The sequence below is a fragment of the Helobdella robusta genome, assembly GCF_000326865.2.
Source record: "Helobdella robusta unplaced genomic scaffold HELROscaffold_4, whole genome shotgun sequence".
Classification (NCBI taxonomy): Eukaryota; Metazoa; Annelida; class Clitellata; order Rhynchobdellida; family Glossiphoniidae; genus Helobdella; species Helobdella robusta.
In genome coordinates, this window is record NW_008704902.1 from 3,593,689 (window position 1) to 3,617,125 (window position 23,437).

General features: G+C 33.7%; 2 protein-coding genes across 2 annotated transcripts; both read right to left on the reverse strand.

The window, feature by feature from the left end:
- Window positions 1–5,675: 5,675 nt before the first annotated feature.
- HELRODRAFT_137770 (hypothetical protein) lies at window positions 5,676–5,978 on the reverse strand (the record flags this gene model as incomplete). The annotated part of the gene is made up of 1 exon (XM_009024640.1): window positions 5,676–5,978. A coding segment is annotated over one exon (303 nt), but the record flags the coding sequence as incomplete, so codon positions are not given.
- A 10,355-nt stretch (window positions 5,979–16,333) lies between these two features.
- Window positions 16,334–23,399, reverse strand: HELRODRAFT_162439 (hypothetical protein; the record flags this gene model as incomplete). Its single annotated transcript, XM_009024641.1, has 12 exons — window positions 16,334–16,373; window positions 16,568–16,626; window positions 17,187–17,334; window positions 19,173–19,253; window positions 19,529–19,600; window positions 20,141–20,259; window positions 20,410–20,507; window positions 20,799–20,891; window positions 21,692–21,725; window positions 22,099–22,205; window positions 22,881–23,217; window positions 23,313–23,399. The coding sequence occupies 12 exons, from the start codon at window positions 23,397–23,399 to the stop codon at window positions 16,334–16,336; spliced, it is 1,275 nt and encodes a 424-aa protein (XP_009022889.1).
- Between the last annotated feature and the right edge of the window lie 38 nt (window positions 23,400–23,437).

A 23,437-nucleotide genomic window follows, 5' to 3' on the forward strand; every position in this document is an offset into this window, starting at 1 on the left:
AGTAGTTCATCATCATCGTCGTCGTCATCTTCGTCATCATCAGATGATTCATCAGATGAGTCTCAGCCAAGAACGAAACGAAATAGAAAAAAATAAAGTATGTTCATCCATTTTGTAAAAATAAACTGGCAAGACTGTTTGTTCTCAGTTCTAGCTAATAGAGTTTCATAGCAGACAGATTAAATTGAAATCAAAACATTTCACTAATGATACATTATTGTTATTGCAATATATCTACTATATATATTTGTTCATCATATGCCTGACATTATTTGGCTTGATTTTCAATTTTGTCATCTTTCGACTGTTACTCTGTCAGATTTGAACTCGTTATTCTGCGCTCTGTTTATTAAAATTAATTTACATGAAAAATAAGATTGATATATAAAATTTTTAATGCATCAGAAATGAACAATTGCCATCAACCTAGGCCTATCTTCAATGTGAAGGCAATATTTGCCCGAGATCTTGATTGATGAAATTTGTTTGTTGTACGTTTACAATTCAAATGTCTGACATACAATTTACTGCATTAAAAATTTATATGCAAGTTAATAAATACAATTTGTTCAGCACAAAAATGTTGTTATCTTAATTATTTAAAAGTTAAAATCTGGACGCCAAACTGAATAGGACGTCTTTAGATGAATGTGAACTTTACTCCAATTTGATACACGTGGAGACGGCATGTTAATAATATTTTATTCATTACATTCTATGTTACTTACTGCAACGGTGCTCTTTCATTTTTTACCATTTGTTGGCTGACGTGCATGGTTAAGCAGTGTGACTCGAGGTTCTCCTTCTATCCATCACTACCCGCCAGGCAATCAATCCATCCGTCCTGAGGTGAAAACCTCGTACAGTACCCAGCAGTGGCGGATCTTAACAACTTTTATAGGGGGGACAAAAATTTTTTAAATGTTGGGGTTCTCACGGGTGGCCAACATTTGTGGTTGTGTACTATTATGTAACGTTCAGAGATGGGAAAATTACCCACTATATTGAAATTTCGATACAAAATACTCTAAATATTGTAATTTCGATACCAATTACAAATTACATTTAATTAAAGAGCAAAATTACTAATTACAAATTACTAATTTCAAATTACATGAAATTAAATTACATCTAGCCAGTTTTGAATAAATGAAGAAAAAATTTTTTTGTAGTTATTTTAACATTGATTTTTCTTTGCGCTACTATTCTTTGATGTCATTTTTCTATTCATTTATTAAGTTACTTTCTTTCGTTCAACAATTTGTTCAATCGTTTAATGAACGACTGAAGAAAGAAAGAAAGAAAGAAGGTAAGAAAGAAAGAAAAAAAGAAGCGTCAAACATCAAAGAAGTAAACTTCTTTGAGGTAGCTATATGACCATAAAACTTCAAAGTAGCAAATGAAATTTTTAATCAAATAAATTTTTAGAATTTAAAAGATTTTTAGAATTTCAAGAAAAAAATTTTTTTAATAATAATATTAATTTGTGTAAGTATATCTGTTCACTCACATATTAACTATATTTTTTAGTCAAAATGTAATTTGAAATTACTTTGGAATTACCAAATTACATGAAAGATGAAATTAATAAATTACAAATTACTTAGAAAGTAATTTCGGTACAAATTACCATTGTAATTTGAATTACGTAATTTCATTACTTGAAATACATTACTGCTCATCTCTGTCAGAGAGTGGGTCAAAATTTTTTCCGTAACAAATTATTTTTTTATGTTTATCATTAAATTAAATTTATCGATCTGAATAAAATTTATAAATTTTGATGTATCTTTATGCTGAATCTCCAACAGTTCCTACCCAGATCCATCTGCCTGCATAGTATTTTTATAATTGATTTCTTATTATTTCAAATAAAAAGTTAATGCAACGAACTTAAAGGTAGAGGTTTTTATGGATTAAATTGATTTTTTTTATTTATGAAAAATTTTATTGTTATGTAACTGGAGAGGAGTTGGTCGTTTTTTCGTATTTGCGTAATATACGAATGGCCTTTTGATAAGAAGAACGTTGAAACACTAAACGAGATCAGTTTTTTAAAATATTTCAAATTTTCTGTCTTTCAAAATTAATAAAATATGAAATTCAAAGCTAATTATAATACAATATTTATTTTGTTTTGTTTCAATTTTAAGTATAGCTATTCATCGGTTTGGTTCGCAAAAGGGGTTGGAGAACTTTTGAAAGATGCTCATGATTTTTTAGAAAAGGATCCTTCCTAGAACCACCTAGAAACGCTGTCACGTAAATTTGCAATAAATATAATTGAATAATGCGGGCATACATTGCTAAAAATAAATTTTCTGGGCTTAGCGATGATCGATTTTTATAAACTTCATTCATTCTATATTTTAATTTTTTAAACGTTTGTTAAAAATTTCTTTCTTTACAACGATACTACCGGGTGAATTTCGCCTCATGCATTATAAATGAGTGATTAAATTAAATGCCTGCCAAGCCACCAAGAAGAAGCTGTTGATTTCACACTGAAATCAATTAACCTTATATCAACATTTTACAATTATACTAACCCTGACTGTGTATAAGTTGTTTTTATTTGTTTTCACAGTGTAACAAGTAACTGTGCATCAATAGTTACGTTGTAAGCGGTTCTCACAAATTACAAAATATTTGCTTCGGCACGACCAAACGTCATCGACATTTGCCAACACTTAATAAACAGATTTTTCGAAGGTCGTAGGTCATAGGCCATCATCATTGATGCATACGTTTGACCTCTAAGTTTTAAATAAATAAAATCTTGTTGTGATTATACATTATCTTTTTAATTGTTAACATTTTTCTTAATCAGATCAAAATAATTTGGCAATAGTCTCATAAATAATTTTTCAAAAATCATTGTTTGACAACAGTTCTTAATACTTGAAACTCAATTTTTTCACTAATATCACATTACGTACGAGAACAAATTACAAAACATTTGCCATGTTTTCATGACTGGCCAAACCATCGCATGTTGATATTGTAGTATCGTTGTTCATGTTCATTTCATCGGCTTCCTCATTCTTGTCTACAGTGAAATTCAAAAGTTGATCATTCGATGCATCAGAATCTTGAAAACAAATTGATAAAAGTGAGTTTAAATCTGTAACAAGGATGTCGCTTTCGCTTGAATTGTTATTTGCAGAAAAATTGCGGTCATCATCATAAGAAGAATTTTGTTTGTGCTTTCCCAAAGATATATCTTCACCTGGACTAGAAAGGTTAGCTTCGAGGTTGTTATGTCGCGTAAAGTTGTTGCTTCTGTCGAATTCATTTAGTTGTCGCCTTGAATGGTAATCGTAGTCATTATATTTTTGATTTTTATTGTAGCCACCGTTTATGTATTTGTAGCTGGAGTCGTTGTAGCACCATCCGTAGGGCATTTTGTTGGCCTTCCGATTTCGGGACTGACGAAACCCCCCGTTGTTATAAAAGTTCAAGGAGTAGGGATTGTAGGAGGAGGAGGAGGGTGGGAGTTGAAAACCATCCCGCTTCAAGAATCGATTTTGGTTTGCATTTTTTAACTCGTACGGTGAGTCGACTGGTAGAAAATTGTTATTTTGCATTTGGTTGAGATTGTAAGACTGCATTGCTCGGTGGTAGTCACTGGTTGAGAATAAGCGAGAGAATTCGTTCGGGACTGGATAGGCAGTGCTATATACTAACCCTGGTTTTGTTGGCTTTCGGGAATAATAATCGCAGTAAGCCATGTTAGGATTACAGAAGCAGTAGTACGGGTGGTTTGAACTGTTTGCATGTGTACAAATATACGGCATTGAATTAGACGAATAAGGCATTGATTCATAATAATCGCCGCTGCGTGTCGGTCGCGTTCTGCAGATGTCGTCTGTCAAATCTGAGTAGCTGTAATTATTTTTTTGCGAACTTTTTGTTGAAAAATTGTACTGGTTGCTTTTGGCTTTTTGGAGATTAGGTTGCTGAGAAATAGAGCAGTCTCGCTCAAATTCGTTTGAATTTACAATGGGAGGTATGCCATCATCAGCAGTATACATGAGCACTTCTCCGTTTCCGTACCTAGATTCTAACTGATGAATAATTGATCTGGCGTTGTCAAAAATATGTTTCCTATTTACGGTAGAACGAGAAGTAGGGTGTTGCTGTGGAACGTAATTCACGCTGTTTATGTCTAATTTTTGATCTTCGCTGTATGATTGATTTTGAATGTATGCATTATGTATTGTTTGTGAGTTTGGAGTTATTAACAACGGCTGAGCCGTTTGGTCCAAATGGTTATTTTGTTGTTGTGAATAATTTTGAAATTGTTGCACCGATTGTTGCTGTTGATAATTTTGTTGACAAGATTCTGTTTTTTCTAGTTTTTGATGTTGCAATGAAGGCTGATTTTGAAATTGTTGTGGATGTTGACATTGCAGTTGACACGGTTGATGCTGCTGCTGCTGTGCTGGTGAGTTGTTGGTCATGTTTGAAGTCATTGCATCTTCTGTCGCAAAGTTGCTGCTAGGCTTGTTTTTACTTGACACCTGCCAAACATCATCAACATTCGTTTGCAAGTTCGGAGTATCTTTATGAGTTGACGCATTTTGCGTTTCTGGTGCTCTTCTCAACATGTCATTCTGAGCCAATAAATAATTGTACTTGCTGCTGGGAATAAAGCCATGCATAGGTGTTAATTGTGTACAATTTTGCTGATTATTCGATTTTGAAGATCTGCTAATTTGTGGTGACATAGGACAATTTCTCATTTTTTCTGAATTTTCGTAAAAATAATTTTTAAATTCATCTACATCCATGTTTTCCAACGTATCATAAGAGTGGCGAACTGATTTAGCTTGACGAAAACCATTATTGATGCCTAAATAATTTTCAGAGTTTTTTTTCACCGGTAATTGTTCATTTGAACCATGCTTTTGAAATTTTCTAGTTATCGATGTCAAACGATTCAGATCATTTTGTTTAGTAGGAAAATTTGGTTTATTTGGAGGCCATAAAAGTAGTGAGTTTTGGCAGTAGTCACTTTCAGGTTCATTTTTTTTAATTTTTACCATTTCACTTATTGGTAGACCGTTTGGACCACTGTATTTGAGGAAGTCCTTGATTTTGAAACTTTCTGTCTGTTTTGTCATTATTTCGTTGTCGTTTTTTGTTGGCTTTTTCTGTTGAAAAGTCAATAATTTAATAATATTGAAAAGTATAAAATTTGAAAAATAATTATTTACTGACAGGAAGGTTAGGAACAATTTTTGAACGTCGAGTTCCAACTTTGGATCCGGCACAAGTTTCTTCTGATTTTCTACTTGCTCCGTCGTTTAATTTCACCCGGGATTTCTTGACATTTTTTTTGACGCAGTTGACAGCCTAGTTTAAAAAAAATTATTCAACTTACATTTATGCGTGTTAACACGTAAAAAACAATCATATATACGTGTGTGTGTATGCGTGTGGTGTGTGCGCGCGCGTGTTTGTGTGTAATAGAAAAACGTAACACACGTGAAATGTTATAAAAAAAATCTGACATTCAAAACCTTTTCGTCTTTCAAGCCGCTGTTGTTGTTGTTGTTCGTTGTTTCATTGTTCTCTTTCTTAATGGAATCTTTTAACTCTTCAACAGTATTTTTGTACTGCTCGCTTGTTTTCTTATCAATTTCATCTATTGTATTATTTTCTTGGTTGGTTTTAAAAAGTTTTGGTTTTCGTCGAAAGGCTCCATGCTCGAATTTGAAATCTGCGCTGGGATCCACAGTCCAGAAATGGCCTTTCCCAGGTCTTCCCAAACCCTTCGGCAGTTTAACAAAACACTCGTTTAGTGAAAGATTGTGTCGAACAGAATTCTTCCAACCTTGGTAGGAACCTCTGAAGAATGGAAACCTGCGCTGTAGGTAGGAGTAGATTTCGTTTAACGTGCATCTTTTGCTACTGGATGACTGAATTGCCATGATTATTAACGAGATGTAAGAAAATGGAGGCTTTTCCGGTTTTGAGTTTTGATTCGCGTGTGACGTTGTACTGGTGGAAAATTGATTATGAGAGTTATTCGTTAAGAATTCTGTCGACGGATATATCGTTGAATTGTTGTTCGATATGTTGTTTAAACATTTTGCATCTAGCGACGCTTCAGTTTGAGTCAAATTTGGAAAAATGGAATAAAAGGTTTCGTTGTTTTCAAAATTATAATTTTTGAAATCACAATTTTGACAGTTATTTTCTTTGTAACAAACATTACCCGTTACTGAACAAGAAGGCAACTTTTTTAATCGACTCTGATAGTCATTGTACGGCTCTTCAAATGTTGTTGAACACTCAAACACTTGGTAAGCTGATTCATTTGTTATTTTTAATTTAGACGTGCATTTATTTTCATTTTTATTTTGTGAACCTTCTTTGGTGCTTGTATTTTCAACATTACCAATGTTATCACAATAGTTCGAAGTGGAAAAGTCGTTCATCAATATATTACTAAGGGGGAAAAATGATTTTGTATTTTCATTTACATTAAAACCAAGCAAAGATTTTTCTCCGTTCAAACATTCTGATATTTCTGTTTCGGTTACTGTGCTTGATTTCTCTTCGTCAAATTTACCAGCAGAGCCAAGTTGTGTTTTCATCATTCAAAATTTTACCATTTTAGTTATTTTAATTCAATTTTATCATTTTAATTATTTCAATTCGTTCATTATAAGTAATAAAGTCTGCTGTCAACAAGCAAGCACAAATTTTCGACAGTTCAAAATTATTGACGTGGTCAACTTTCTTGACGCCCCATGTTCGTTAAGATCTGCAAAGGTATTGGAACATTGAAAAGAAAATGAAAAAAATACAAATATTTTAAAAGTTTAGTTTCATTCATTCATTCATTCATTCATTCATTCATTCATTCATTCATTCATTCATTCATTCATTCATTCATTCATTCATTCATTCATTCATTCGTTCGTTCGTTCGTTCGTTCGTTCGTTCGTTCACTCACTCACTCACTCACTCACTCACTCATTCACTCATTCATTCATTCATTCATTCATTTATTCATTCTTTTGTTCTTTTAAATGCAAATTAAAATTTTAAGGAATTGAAGAAATAACAAAAAATTTGTTGTTTTTCAATTTCTTATTAAAAGAAGTTTATTTGAAAGTTTATCAGTCTGTTAATGACAATTGTATGATATGACAAGACAATTTTGTGAGATGATAAGAAGCAAACACGAATAAAATTTATGATTTTTTCTTCTATCATATTTTTTAAATTTTATTTTGCATGATATATATATATATATATATATATATATATGTGTGTGTGTGTGTGTGTGTGTGTGTAATTATAATAAAGATAATAAAATATATTGCTTATATTTTTAAAAAATTAACATATAAGACGCATATGAAGAACGGCATATGAACAGCTAACATGTATGATAAGTAACCTTTTAAACTTTTGAAACGAACAAATGTAACATGTCGTGTCAAGCAAACATGTGGACTCTTTCAAAAAATTTCCAAAACATAGCATAAATGCTGGTGTCAAGAAATTTAATTTTAAAATAATCAAGCGAGATCTTATTGTATGTAATGCATGCTTTGTCCTACTTTGTTCTTTAAAAAAAAAAGTTGAAATTGCAAAAATAAAATATTTTGTCTTTGATCAACTAACATATATTGGTGGTTTATATTTAATTCACATGTTATTAAAACTGTGAAAATATGAGATGTAACTTAACAAGTGCATTTTGTTTTCTTCAAATTTGTCTAAAGTGTTGAAATTTTACTTTTTTTGCAAAAGAAATAAGCTACAACTACAAGCTAAAAACATGACTTGATATAAACTATAAATATTAGAACTCACTGAATAAATAAGCAACAACTACAAGCTAAGATTTGAAATGATTTGTAATGAAAATTAAATTTTAAGATTCAGAGATTCACTAAATGGTTTGATCTGGTCTTAACAAATATCAACATTATCACGGGATTTGACCATTCTTTATTTTTATTCGCTTTTCATTTTAATTTGAATTTAAAATTCAAACGTTAAATGACAAAATCTGGAACCACGTTGTTTCAATTTAATAAAAAAAACGTGAATCAAATTTTTTATACGAACCATTTTTAAAGTAAGTTATTCCAATTCGATAGCATTGATGTTGTTGATATTAATTATTTGGATTAAGGTGTTGTTAGCGTTAATAAGTTTGTTGAAGCTTTGTTGAAGCTTTGTAACATTCATTGTTTGGTGTTTATCAAATGAATGACGTTTGTTTATTTTTCTCCATTTTGACGTGTGCAAACAAAATATCAATGGAAATTTATTCTATTTATTATTTATTTATTTTTTTTACGTCCAACGAGTTTTGAAAACTGATCATAGATAAAATCGCACAACTATTCTATAAAAATTAAATCAAAATATGCATCGATAACTGGCACTCTAGTTTATGTCATCTGGACTTCATGTGCAGCACAACGATTGTTTGAAAATAAAACTTTTCATTTAATTTTAATAATAATAAGTCAGTGAGCACTTCAAATCTGATTGGTTGAAAATTTTTCGACTCCGCCCACCCGAGAGTTCGCACGCAACATAACGCAAGAGGCATCACTTGCCGCTGTTTGAGGAGATGTGGAAACATTTGAGAGATGGTTGGTTCTTCCACTGGTTGTTCGTTCGTTCGTTCGTTCGTTTCTTGCCGTATTTGCTATCTCAACTATCCATCTATCTATCTATTTGTGTTGCGGGTATCAATTTTGTAATCAAAAATGTTTATCTGTGCGTGCGTGTCTGTGTGTGTGTTCGAATCTTTTTTGCTTGTGTGTGTGGATAAGTGACCCTGAATATGTTTTATTTCTGTGTGTTTGGTGCATTGGATTTTTTCTATTTACAATTGAATGCGTGGTTCGCATGTGTATTATTTATAGATTATTATATATTTATATGATTAGTGCTCGTACAGATCGAACAAATTTGATACTCTGTAACTAGACTGGTTCACAGTATTTTTCAATAGAAATAAAAAACCTTTCAATGACTGTTACAATTTCCAGTGTTTTAATGTGTCGGACCGTAAGCTTTCCTCTTCTCAGATCTCAGTCCACGAGATGTATTCTTTCCAATTTTCATTTACATTCACTTGTTGAGTGCATTGAGTTTCATTTCCAAAAATTACATGGTGTGCTGGATTGTTTGGCGTTTTTTCTCAAGTTAAAAACATCTCTAACTCTACATCTGAAATGAAGATGTTGCAATCATGAATCTGTACGCTGAAATCAACAACAACAACAACGATGTATAAGATTTACCATGCTGGTTGGTGTGATCAACTTTGTTGCTGCAGCTGACCTAACAAATGAATGCTATCCTGTACATGTACATAAAAGCTGTTGTCCATCTTAATCATCTGACCAATGGATCATTTTACGACTCTAGCAAATTCAATAAAAAATTCGATCAGATAGAGAAAGAAAGAAAGAAAAAAGAGAGAGATTGATTGGTTAGGAAATAGGGAAAAAGAAATGGAGCGTAGAGTATAGTAGAGAGAGAGAGAGAGAGAGAGAGAGAGAGAGAGAGAGAGAGAGAGAGAGAAAGTAAGAGAGAGTTAGAGTAGAGATCAATTGTGACCAAGACGAGGTCGTCTTCACTCACTCACACACACACTCACTCATCAATATTAATTGCTCTGTTTCCATTCACTGTGATGGCTAATGCTCTGTAGTATCGAGATGATGACGATGAAGATAATTGCGATGATGACGACGACGATGACGCTGGTATAAATGATGATTAACACGATGATTACAGTATTATATCACGTCTATTTTAACTTTTTACACACCTAAAGTTATTTAGCAATATTCTAATTTAAAAATTATTTTTGAAAAAATTATATTTATTTGTTTAAATATGGGTCAACAGAATGTGATTTAGATTTTTGAAATGTTTTTCAAAGCGATATTCGATCTTTTTTTTATTTCTATTTTGAGTATTGTGATTGACTAGTTGTGAAAATTGTTCTAAATGTTCATACTCACAAGTAACATGTCTGGTAATAATAATAATATTAATAAGAAAAAGAAGAAAAATAATAATAATAAGATAATGGACGATGAAGAAGACGATGATGAAGATATTGATGACAATTTTTTAGTTGCTGATTTTGTTGGCGCTGTTGTTGTTGTTGTTGCTGCTGCTGCTGTTGTTTGTTGTTGTTGTTGTTGATGTTGTTGTTATTGTCGTCGTCGTCGTCATGAATATTATAAGTGTTTTTGATATCATACGTGCATACAAGCAGATAGATAACGAAGTGTGGAGCTGAGGCGCTCTCATTTTGTACTGCACATAAATGATTTAACAGCCATAAACAACAAAACATAATAGAGAAGCAATAAAAAGTCGTCATTATGATTTTTATTGCCCCACTATCTGCCTGCGCCTGCATTCATGTTTAATCATTTTTAATTTATTGGAGTTATTTTGAAGAATGGAAGGTTTTCTCCTAAAAAAAAAAATTGGCTGCAGTCGCTCACCAAACTTAATTTAAATATTTATTAATAATAATTATTATAATTATTAAAATAACATATATTAAATAGCAAAATTGATTTTTTTTCATTTATTTATAAATATTTTATTTCGAATATTATGCCGCAAAGTTGATAAAATTGCACACACACACACACAAACACGCACGCACACGCACGTACACACAAACACACACATACATACACACACACACTTGTAGGTATTTTGTGTAGGAATGAAGCAATGTTTCTTGTTTAGTCAGTTGCACGCTCATTGGTCCATTACGGTTGAGTGTTGCCGTTATGGGTTTCGTCGTGTTGTAGGTACACCCCAATTTCGTTTTTTGTTACTGCTATCGTGTCCTTAGTTTGGGTTTAAGCTTCGTTTGATTAAACTCGCGGCCACCGTCTTACTAGGTTCACATAAAAATGAACGTATAAAATCACGTATACAAAACACTTTAATAGGATGAATATTATTTTAAAAATTGATCTGCACCCAGTTATTCTTCTAGCAGTCAGTTTTGTGTTAACTTATTTATAAATGATGAATCAAATGTCTGTGCAACAATCACAGAAAATCTACTTATTGTCCTACGACTTTGTCTTATCTCCTATAACTTACTTGTATGAAAGTTTACTGCTGTCATATTAAGTAAAATATTCGTTTAGATATTTATCCTTTATCTTAATTTAAAATAATACTAACAATTGGCCATTTATTTATCAATCTAACTACTCAAACAATGTTTTTTCAGTCAATTTTTAAAAGCCTCTATTTATCCATCAATTCGTCTATCTATCCATTTATTCATTCATCTATTCATCCATTCATTCATACATTCATCTATTAATTAATCCATCCATCCATTCATCCCTCCTTTAGTCCATCTGTGAACGCCTTCCTCCCTCCATCCATATTCTCTCCATCAACAAACTCATCAATGTTTCATTGGCCACATTTCTATTTGATGATTTAATTCATCTTGACCAACACCCACAGAGCTGATGATGGTGATAATGATGATGGTGATGAAGGGGATGATGATGACGATCAAAAGCTGATGATGAAGAAGAGGGTGATGACAGTGACGAGGATGATGATGAGGAGGAGAAGAAAGAGGATGATGATGATGATGATGATGATGATTACGACGGTAAGGACAATGATGTTGATGATTGATGATAATTGCTGACGATGATGATAATAATAATAATTATAGCAATAATAATAATGATGATGACAACAACGATGATGATGGTGATGATGATGATGATGATGACAACGACAACGTTAAAAGGACAAATGAGATGACGAGCCTGATGACTAGAAGACCCTCCAGACCCAAACGATTGTGGTTTTTAGTAGGATTTTTCATCAGAACTCTTTTCTACAATTAAGTTAATGGACGCTGACCTTAAAATTTTGTACTTCACAATTCTACGTTTTACACAAATTAATGAAAAAAATATGCACACACGCGCACGCACACACACACACACATGCACACACACACACACACATGCGCGCGCGCACATTTATCAACATGCGTGAATACTAACCCGTGTGAAAATGTTTTTAAATAATTAAACGATAATCAAATGTCGGAAAACAGAAATGAGTAAATAATATTTAGCAGAGAGCATTTAATTGAAAATTGTTTCAAACGATTTTTCCCAAAGAATAGTGAATAGACTGACTAAACAACATTAAAAAATGTTAATTTTTTGTTAAACGTCTGCTGAATTCATCCAAATGAATCTATGTGAACCTGAAAAAACTTTTTGTGCACCCTCTTAAAGAAGTACATGCAACCTCTTATTAGAAGACAAAATATTTTTTATTGAACAGGTGACCGCACATCAACATGAAGCAAGCTCAATGAAAACTGTAGACCAGTTAAAAATATCATTCTTATTCTCTGTTGACACTGATTTCCATTCTGTTCCGGACACACCACATGAAAATAACATCTAATGCACACATTACAACATCGACCCATCAGTGAACGCATACATCCACGTGTAAGAACACATTTGATCACACATAAAAAATGCAAATGTACTCAGCATGTACACACACACGCACGTGCACACTCACACAGGCGCACGCACGCACACACACACACACACAGGAACACAATAACACACAGTGGAGAAATATTTTGGCATCAAATTACAGTGTTAAATTAGAAGCAATCATCACCTCATTCAACCAATCTGCCATGTTTCACATCTTTGCTCTTCTTTTCTGATATTCTGCATATGTGTGTGCTAGCAACGTGTGCGTGCGTCTGTATGTATGTAAATGTGCGTGCGGTGCAAACACGTGTCCGTGTGTAAAATACATTCGTGCGTGTGTGTGTGTGTACATGTATGCGTGTGTATGTGAAGGCTGTTGCTTGATGATGGATAATGATGCATCTTTTTTGCCGAGCAAGTTACGCCGGAGAGCTTCACGCGAGGTTTACAACGCCCTGGTGACGTTTCAATCTGTACTCTATGACATTCATTGGATTATAATACATTTTAGGATATATATTTTTAATTTATTTTATATTATTCGCAGGTTTAGACTTTACATTTGCTTTACACTTTCTTGTTTTCTTTTCCACCAGCCAGATGAGAAACAATTTTTCAAAATAGGAATTGTATTTGTTGCGCTGTGCACTGGAATGCAGGCGTGCCATCAACGGCGTGGCACAGAAGGTTTGTATTTTGAAACCAATTTTCAGTTCCAAAATTTAAAGTTTTTTTCAGTGTTTCTTTTTTAATAGATTGAAAACAACAAAACAAAACAAACATCAAAAGAACGAACGAACGAACAAACGAATAAACGAATAAATGAATAAAAAACAGACAGACAGGCAAACACCGAAACAGCCAACCAAACAAACAAACAACAACCCACATAGTCGCCTATGACCCTTCTTAATGCTCCTATGATTGAAGAGGACCACGAGTCGTGCAATTCATTTAATCGCTTCATTTATTCATCTAATTATTTTCAGCTCAGTTTGTCACCACATTCGTAACGACAATATATGTCTTACTTATTTCAATTTCCATTTTAATGTAACATACTCCCAGCGTATTAATAATACACATAAGCAAAGCACTTAATTCAACACACACAACTAACTCACACACAAAACACAAACACAACACACATGCACACACACATGCACGTATATATAGAAAGAAAAAGAGAGAGAGAAAGAAAGGTAGATAGAGAGAGAGAGAGAGAGAGAGAGAGAGAGAGAGAGAGAGAGAGAGAGAGAGAAGAAAGAGAGAGAGGAAGAGAGTGGAAAAAATGTATGTGTGTTTATCTACATATGTGTCACGCGTCTGTCAGATGAAAATCTGTGTTGATGAATTTGTGAGTCGAAAATCAGCGCCATAATTTTTAAGTCAACTAAATTTCGTTTCATTGTAACGTAACATTAGTTAACTGTAATTGTAAAGTTAACATTACAAATGTAAATGTTTGTAACATTACATTTAACATTGTAACGTTTCAAATGAAAGTATATGTAACATTTCAAATGTTTGAATATAAAGATTTTATGAAAATTAAAAACCACGCGACACTAGCAACGACAACCGACAATTTAATTTCTTACACGAGCACACACACACATATGCACACGCACACCCACACGCACGTACACACACACATACGCACGCACACACACAGTGACACACGGCAACAAAGAAGGGAGAACCAATGAGATGAAAGGTTGAAGTAGCAAGATGGGTATGGAGGGATCGATCTGATGGATGTAAGCGGATAAATGGATGAATAGATGGTTGAGTGAATGAATGGATGAATGAATGAATGCAGTAGATGTACATATTAAAAATAACTGGCTCGTGTTACCTACCGAATTTCAGATTATAAACACGTCGTAATTATTGTGAGCTTTCATTTTACAAAATTTTATTTCTTCAAACTCGATAATTGCACCGAGTAACTGTTAACTACCGGATAGAATTTTCTAGAAAATATGTTGTATGTTGTTGTATGAAAATATGTTGTTGTGCAAACGGTATGTTAAAGTTGCATCGCTTGTTGCGTGGATGCTGTTTCAATGTGCAGTGTGGCGGTTGATGTGTGCTTTAAATGTGTTGTTGGTTGTGTTTGAGGTTGATGTTGACTCATTTGTTGAGTGAGCTTGTGTGACCTGCTGGCTGTTGAAGTCATAATGACGAGACTGGTTTCCCTTTGATACACATCACCATATCAACACACTAACACATTACCACATTACCAAATCATCACACTACCACGTCATCACATTACCATATCATCGCGAGATCATCTTCACCATCTATGATTGTTCTAATTGCAGAGGAAACAAGTTTAAGTTACAATGACATGAAAAGAATGAACCCTTTTTAAATATTCTAACAAAGAAACTTTAATAAACAAATCTCTATTTTTGTATTATTCATATTTAAAGTCAAATTATCTACAATTTTTAAAAATTTCTCATTTAAAATTTTGCTAAAAAATGTTTGAAACGAATTTAAGAATAAAAATACAAACAAACAAAACACTGAATGAATGTTATTAACTATACAACTCTACAAATGTTGGTAGCAAATAATAATTAGCTCATAATATTAAAAAGAATTGAAGCAATAAATTGTCTAAGAAAATATAACAACCCATCTTCCGAATTGACCACAACCATTTACTGAATCATTTTGCAAAATCGTGCAACAAAATTGAGGCAGTATAATTTAAGGTAAACCATAAAACAAGATAGGTTTTTAAAATTCAACAAAGCCATTCAATGGAATCACGTGGCAAAACCATGCAAAAAAATTATTTGTGTGTAATCGTAAAAAATTACACAAATTAGCAGACGTCAAAATAGTATTAATTAAAATTACCAGTTAAAAGCGCGGGTGATCACATTTGAAGGAAGGCGGAAAAATATCGTAAGATCTACATTATAATAACTGGCCAAACGTGCTTCATAAAAAATAAATATACACATTCTAAAAATAGCCTTGCGTTCTAAAAATAGCATACCTTCTAAAAATAACCTTATAAATGTTACATCATTGTTGTTAGTGGATGTTGTATGTATAGACATCACTTATCAGGCTTAAAACAATAATCTGAAGTATGGAAAGTCGAAAAAATGATAAAATAACACACACATTCTGCCATCTCTAGAAATTAATATTTAAATTAATTTTGGATGGTTTGGTGGTGGAAAGACATTTCCCGATCCAACTGCAAGTTTTTACTTGGAAATTATGACGATGATGGTAGTGGTGGCACTGATGATTAATATTTGTCTTCTAAATAAACAACGTATAGTATTGTATTTTAAGGATGATGATGATGATGAAGTGATGATGATGATGATTACAAACTAATGTTATTGCTGTTGTTGTTGTAGTTGTTGTTGTTGTAGCAGCTACAAACTATTAAAGACACTTATAAATGAATATTTGTTGTTCAGCTTAACGTGGATGTTGGTATGGAATGTTAGTTGTGGTTGCGTTGTAGCCACTATGTTATTGTCATCATTGCCAAAAATGTTATTGTAATTGACGTCTTAATTGTTGTTGTCGTGTCTTTTAAACTGTTGTTATAGTTGTTGTTTTAACTGCTGTCTTTATTGATATCGCAACTGTTGTTGCAACTGTTGCTTTGGTTGTTGTTGCAATTGTTGTTGTAGCTGTTGTCATAATTGTTGTTTATATCACAGACAAGGCTGGTTGATAGCTTACTCGTTAATGAGTATGATGAAGGTGATGGTGATGACGATGAAGGCAATGAAAGTGAGGCAGGCACTTGTGATTTATTATCAAAGAATGTTGTTGATGATGATGATGATGTTGTAGCCACTGGTGAGGATGATGATGATGATGATATTGCTAATGATGTCGATGATGATAGTGATGTTGCAGATGATGATGGTGGAGATATCTCCGTGGAAGATGATGTTGTGGTTGTTGTTGATGATGACGATGATGCAGATGACGATGATGGTGATGACGATAGTGATGACGGGCTGGTGTTCTGGACAGGAACGACTGACGATTTAGAGAAAGAAACTCTAAGATGAGTGGTCTCGGCCAGCTGGTAGTTGTGCATGGCCTGCAAATCATGTGGTCAGTGAGTGAGTGAATGAGTGAATGTGCGGGTTACAGTTACAAGTTGTGATAATAACGTTGAAATTGAAAACGACGGTGTCATTGATGATAATCATGACAAATTATGAACGCAAGTCAAGACTAATAAGTTCACATCTATCATAAAATTATCTAACATAAAATTATAAAAAAGTTAATCTGCATAAGTGAAAATGAATAAAAGTACGTATGGATGTATGAGCAAGACAAAATTACAACACACGATGTTCAGTTCAGATGAAAGACGTTCAGTCATCCTCTTTCTTTATAGGTGGCTCAACGTCGCTTCGACTGGTACTGCCAGCCACACTTAAACGCTTAATCACCAGCGTTTACGTATATAGATAGAGTATATAACACACACACCACACAAGCACACACATAAATATGGTACTTTATTATATTAAAATTGAGTTGCTGAATTAGTACGGCATCTTTTCAAGTGTGCTGACTTCAGAAGTGCATGTACCTACGTTGTGTGTATGTGAGTGTTTCCGTGTAACGCACGAACACCTGCACACGTACTTCATATTCACCCAGCAGATCTCTAATTGTTTCTCGAGTGATCACACACGCACACACACACACACAAGAAATAGCAACAGAGATATTTAAGGTTGATGAAAAAATAGTACGAAGGAGAGAGATGATGTCGATGAGACTTATGTAGCGCCTATGTTTTTATCGTTCAGACATTTTTCGACTGGTTTGATTTATTTGCTGGATGAAGGATGCTGCGTTGAGATACATGGAGGATGAATGGATGGATCGAGATACATGCTCCTCCTATATTAGCGCTACATTAATTCTAGGATTGTTATTTTTTCGTGTGTTTGTTTATATGCGTGTGTTTTATATCAACATAAATGCTATTATGCTATTACACACACAACACACACACACACACTCACACACACACACACACACACACACACATATATATATATATATATATATATATATATAAACTTTTGCCGGTAGGTACGTGGCAACAGCTTTTGAAGCCTTTGATAAGCATATAGATAAATTGTTTATAATTATCTATATCTACTATTTTTATAAAATATGAGTGTCTTTAACTTTTTAGTGCAATTTTATAAAAAACTAATTACATTCTTTCACGCAAGCTAAGTTGTTTTTGTATCAAATTCATGTAAAATATTTTTTTTTGGAGGTTGAAGTTTTGTGACAGGAATTGATGTAAACTCTCGTCATGAGTACAACACAAGTTTGTGTTAACGCTAACAAGATATGATTGATGATTGTAAAAACATGGCGAGTAATATTTTATAGTGCTCTGATTGATGGCTGGCAGACGCTGGCTAGGTCTGACCACCAGTTCATCTATCAATTGATTGCTATCTCTCTCTCTCTTTCTCTCCCTCTCTCTCTTTTTCTCCCTGTGGGATTCTGTTTGTTTCTTGTATATATGGGTGAGTTTCTGTGTTTATTTGTGTCTGTGCGTAATTCTGTGCGTCTGTGTGGTGTGACTGCATGACTTTGTATGTTTGAATGCATTGTACGATACATACATTCAGACATTAAATGTATTGATGACTGGATAATGTAAACTTATGACTCTATATATATAACTCATATAGGGAGATATGCATATTACATGCCCGTACGTGTGAATGGGTGTTTGTTGTTCTCATGATTTGGATAGGTGTGTCTATTTTGAAATCAATAAAATTTTGGCTAATGAGGAAAAACTAACCATTAGATCACTAAAAATTTACTGATGCCCATACCGTATGGTTCAATGATGCATCATAGTAATCATAGTGTAATAGATAATGAAAAATTAACACGAAAAAATAAACACACATCTACTACACACACATGCGCGCGCACACACACGCACACACGCACTCACAAACATGCACACACACACACATATATATATATATATACTTATATAGATATATATATATATATGTCATACATATCATACAAATATGTATGAAATGTAATGTGATACAATGATGCTGTAGTCAGTCGTAACGCACGTGACCGATGATTTCTTCTTGGCGGAAGTAGTTACGATTTACGATCTTTCATCGGTGAGATGGTAGTGTTTTTAGGAATTGATAAATTATTGATAATGATGCGCAATTTCGATCGTCAGCCGCTTTTGATTTAGTTCGTTATTTTAAGGTTATCTCCTTTTCGAAACATTATCCATATTTATTGCAGATCGAATCGTAGTCACTCTCCCATCCTTATCATCATCATCATCATCAACATCAACATCGTCGTCGTCGTCATCACCATCATTATTATAGCCAGCATTACCGCTATATTACCACCAATATCGTATATATCATCATTGTCGTCATCCACATCATCGTCATAGTCTTGGTTGTCATCATCATCATCATCGCCATCATCATCATCATCATCATCGCCATCATCATCATCATCATCATCATCATCGCCATCATCATCGCCATCATCATCATCATCATCGCCATCGTCATCACAACCACCACCATCATCATCAAAACTTACAATGAGGGCCAAGCAGCTTCCTCGATGGAACTCATCTGCATGAGCGCCATCTTGCAGTCCTTGTTGGCCGACACGACGTTTCTGTGGTTGTTGTGGTGGTGGTGGTAGTTGTGGTGATGATGTTGATGTTGATACTAATGATGATGTTAACGGTGATGATGATAATATTGATGATGTGGATTATATTGATGATGATGCTGATGTTGATAATGATGGTGCCGATGGCGATGATGATAATGATGATGCTGATTGGAATGATGTATATCTTATTTTACTCGAGTTGTTGGCTGTGCAACAAAAACCGCGATGAATAAAAAATGGGGCCATAGTGAGGTGAGGCGACTTGAAGAACTTACGTGAAGAACTTGAAGCCGACGACCGTTCCATGCTTGCTGAACAAGGCCACCAGTGTCTCCTTACTTGTGGACCTGTATGTTGCAAGAGGTCTGATCACTAACGGTGATAACAGTGATTGAAATGATGATGATACGGTGATGAGAATAGTGATGCAGGATGAAATAAAAAAAAAACCAAGGGGAGTGAATCCTTCCTTATAAATAATACAAAAACGCGCAAACAGCTGCGAACAGATTAAAGATAGAAACCGAACAGAACAATGAGGCCCGACGTATAAACATCGTCAAAACTCTTTATGAATGGTCAGACTGGATACTTTTTTAAAGTTCTACTCTGGTCAGTTTTATTGCACTAATTTTATTAAAAATTTTGACACCGAGTCCAGTTTCGTTACGTTTCATTTGCAACACTAACATGCATCCTTCTTAACAACTATGACGTCATCAGGAGTCTGTCGGAACTATGTTATATTAGCAAGAACCAATGAAAAACAATACAAGTTGTCAGGCATAGACCATAAAATTACAAAATATTGATAAAGAATTGAAAATTAAATTGATTACAAAAAATTAATTGAAACTGAAATTAAATTGATTCAAAAAAATTATTACGGAATGTTCGAGAGGTGGAGGGTGGCAGCTGGCGGGAAGATGTTGTTGTAGTTCTTGCTGTTGGGCTTCTTGAAGCGATGAAGTGTGGAGTTGGTGTAATCCTTCGTCAGGTTGATGTCCTGGGTGGAAGGAGGGGTGCGGTCGTCATTAATGTGATTGTTCATGTTCTACTAACACTCTCATTATCATCTTCTCCATTATTTATCACATCAATAATTAACGAGTCACCATTTTAAAAGCCCTAGAAATTGAACTATAGAATGACTAACAAACTGTCCATCCTTTGGCATTTGAACGATGGTGTGCTTGGACGGAGTGACTTTTATCACCTTGCCCCACAACTTCAACTTGTCCAGATTCAACATGGCTGCAAATGCGTCATCACATATGATGTTGTTTATTAAATGTTATTGCTGACATACATCTGCTTACTTAATTAATTTATTGCTGAACTAACAATTGTTGAATTCCAAAAATGCAAATATACGATGCTCAAAATAGTAACTTAAGAAATTATTTATTGGTAACCTAACAACATTGCATTGTATAACGTCGAATGGTACATCATCCACAATAACATCCAGGTATTGAATTAAAATATTTCAATTAAATTTTTAATTAAAATAAATTAAATAAATAACAATAATTATAATTGGACCTGTCTGAGCTTGCATGGGATCATTGAACTGGATGAGCGCTGTGTCCTTCTTGTTGAACATTATCTTCACTTTTATCACATCACCATACACTCCTGGGAGATGATGAGATGATGGTGTAATGATGACGACGATGTAATCATGATGGTGAGGGTGATGATGTCATGATGGTCATGATGATATGTCATGATGATGATGACGATATCACGATGGTGACGTCAGCATGATGTATCAGCGATGATGTTATGATAATGATGATAATGACAACGATTATGAAGGTGATGATGAAAAAAATGAACATAACATTAATGATAACAGGAATGAAAAGGATGACAACCAAAGTTACGATAAAAACAAGAAATGAAAACATATTTGTAGTTGACTTAGTGATGAAACATCTTGGGGTGACAAATCTAGGCCAAAACTTCAATAAGTTAGAACATCTCTTATATAACGGATTCATCAGCAATCTTAATCAGTTTACAAATATGTATGCATAATGGGATGCGATGAAACAAATGAGAAGGGCGAATTATACAAGGGTGAATTATACAAGGGTGAATTATAAAAGGGTGAATTATAAAAGGGTGAATTATACAAGGGTGAATTATAAAAGGGTGAATTATACAAGGGTGAATTATAATAAAATTTTACAAATCGGAAGAATAAGAAATATGAAACTGAATCAGATCATATGACAACAACAACATGAGCCGAGTTGAAGCAACTTTATATTTCGATCACTTAATATCACTTCTAGTTATTTTAAATCATTTTGAAACATTTTAAATCTTCAATGAAATTTGTGTTACACAATAGATACAGTAACATCACATGTATCGTAAAACACATACAACTGGTAAATGAGAAAAGAGTTATAAAGCAGGTTACAAACCGAACAATGTGAAAAGAGCATCTGGATTGACTTTCTGAAAGGTTGAAAATAATGTGAAAATAGGATTTAATAATGAAAAAAATAAACAACGAATGAAATTTTGTACACGGGAAATTATCTGTGTGGAAATTAGATTTTGAAAAGTCGTCTCAATGAAAATGATGCAAGAAATTGTGAAACATTTTCTAGTGAAATTTTTTTAAGTGAAGTTTAATTCAAATAACAAATACAAATTAAAAAGCTATTAAAAATATAAAGAGTCTAGCTCTGGCATGTTCTTTGTGTCCAGTTTAGACTGTTTTTAATTTGTTAAAAATGTGAAAACTAAAAATCCGCTGCACGAGTGAAATACATTGTTGACAGTTAAAATAGAGGAGGAGTGGTATTCGGTCGCATGTGAAACGAACCTCCTCGTCGAGGTTGGAGACGAGAACAACGTGGCCCACGTTGAGCAGTGCAGTCGAAGTTGCCGCCAGTATGACGCTACCACCTGCTCTTGCGCCTGTGCTGTAAACTGTGTGGTTCGTTTCGTCAAGTGTGTGTGTGTGTGTGTGTGTGTGTGTGTGTGTGGTGTGTGTGTGTGTGTGTGTGTGTGTGTGTCGTTCGTTTCGTTTCGTTCTATTCTCAATTTCATTTTTTCAATGAATCAACTTTCATATTTGAAGTCGATTTTGTAAAAGTCCATGACACTAACAAAAATTTTTAAATCCAAGTGTGAAAGAATTTTTTTTTCAAACGAATAAAATATTAAAGCACTACCATTACAATTTTAACAGAAATGAAGAAAAAAGTAAAATATGCGAACATTGTTTAGAAATGAGCTGATTGGTTGGGTTGTATGTTATGAGTGGAGGGCCGTATGCAGTAGTCAGGTAGGATGGGTCAAATGTCGCCACTGGTACTGAAACAAAAAAAAATTTTAAATAAATACCTCAAGTGAAAAATTTTGTTTTTGGTTGCAGGTGCCATATATAGGCTGCATATAAATAATTTAACAAATATTGTTTTTTAAAATCCACCAAACATAACAACATTTAAAAATTATAAATGAATAATAAATGACAAATATGAATGGAAATTTACATCTAAATGAAATAGACCAAAAAATTTTGGTTGAGTTTGTCAAAAATGATAGAAATGAATAAATGAATTGATTTGATCTGGAAATAAATCAAATTCAAATTCAAACCCATTTCAGCAACTTGGGTGGCAGGTGCTTGTATTAACGCCGTTGAAGGGGCAACAATGCTGAACTGTTGCTGAGACTGTTGCTGAGAATGTTGTTGCTGCAACTGTAGGTGTTGAAGTGATTGTAACTGCAATTGTTGTTGTTGTTGCTGCTGCTGCTGCTGAATTAATGTGTCCAGATCGATAGATGTTTGTACGTACGATAATGGTTGTGAGTTGGACTCCAACATTCTTGAGTTTTGTTGCGAGTATGAGAGGTTGTGATCTATGTCAGATAGGCTGGAATACTCAACTTTCAGTTTGTTGCAGCCTGGGAACATTGAATGTCCGTCCAACATCTGGCAATTTAATTATTTCTGTTAAGAACAATTTCAAAGTATTTCAAGTAAATTTTTTTAATCTTTTTAAACACTTCGAATAACTGGAAACATACCATCTTTGCTTTTTGCGCTTGTAATTTGGTTGCATATTGGATCAAGAGTTGACATTCACCTGGATTGTTGGTTGATTGGGACGGCATGTCGAGAGGCATTCATACAAAAACGTTCATAAAATATT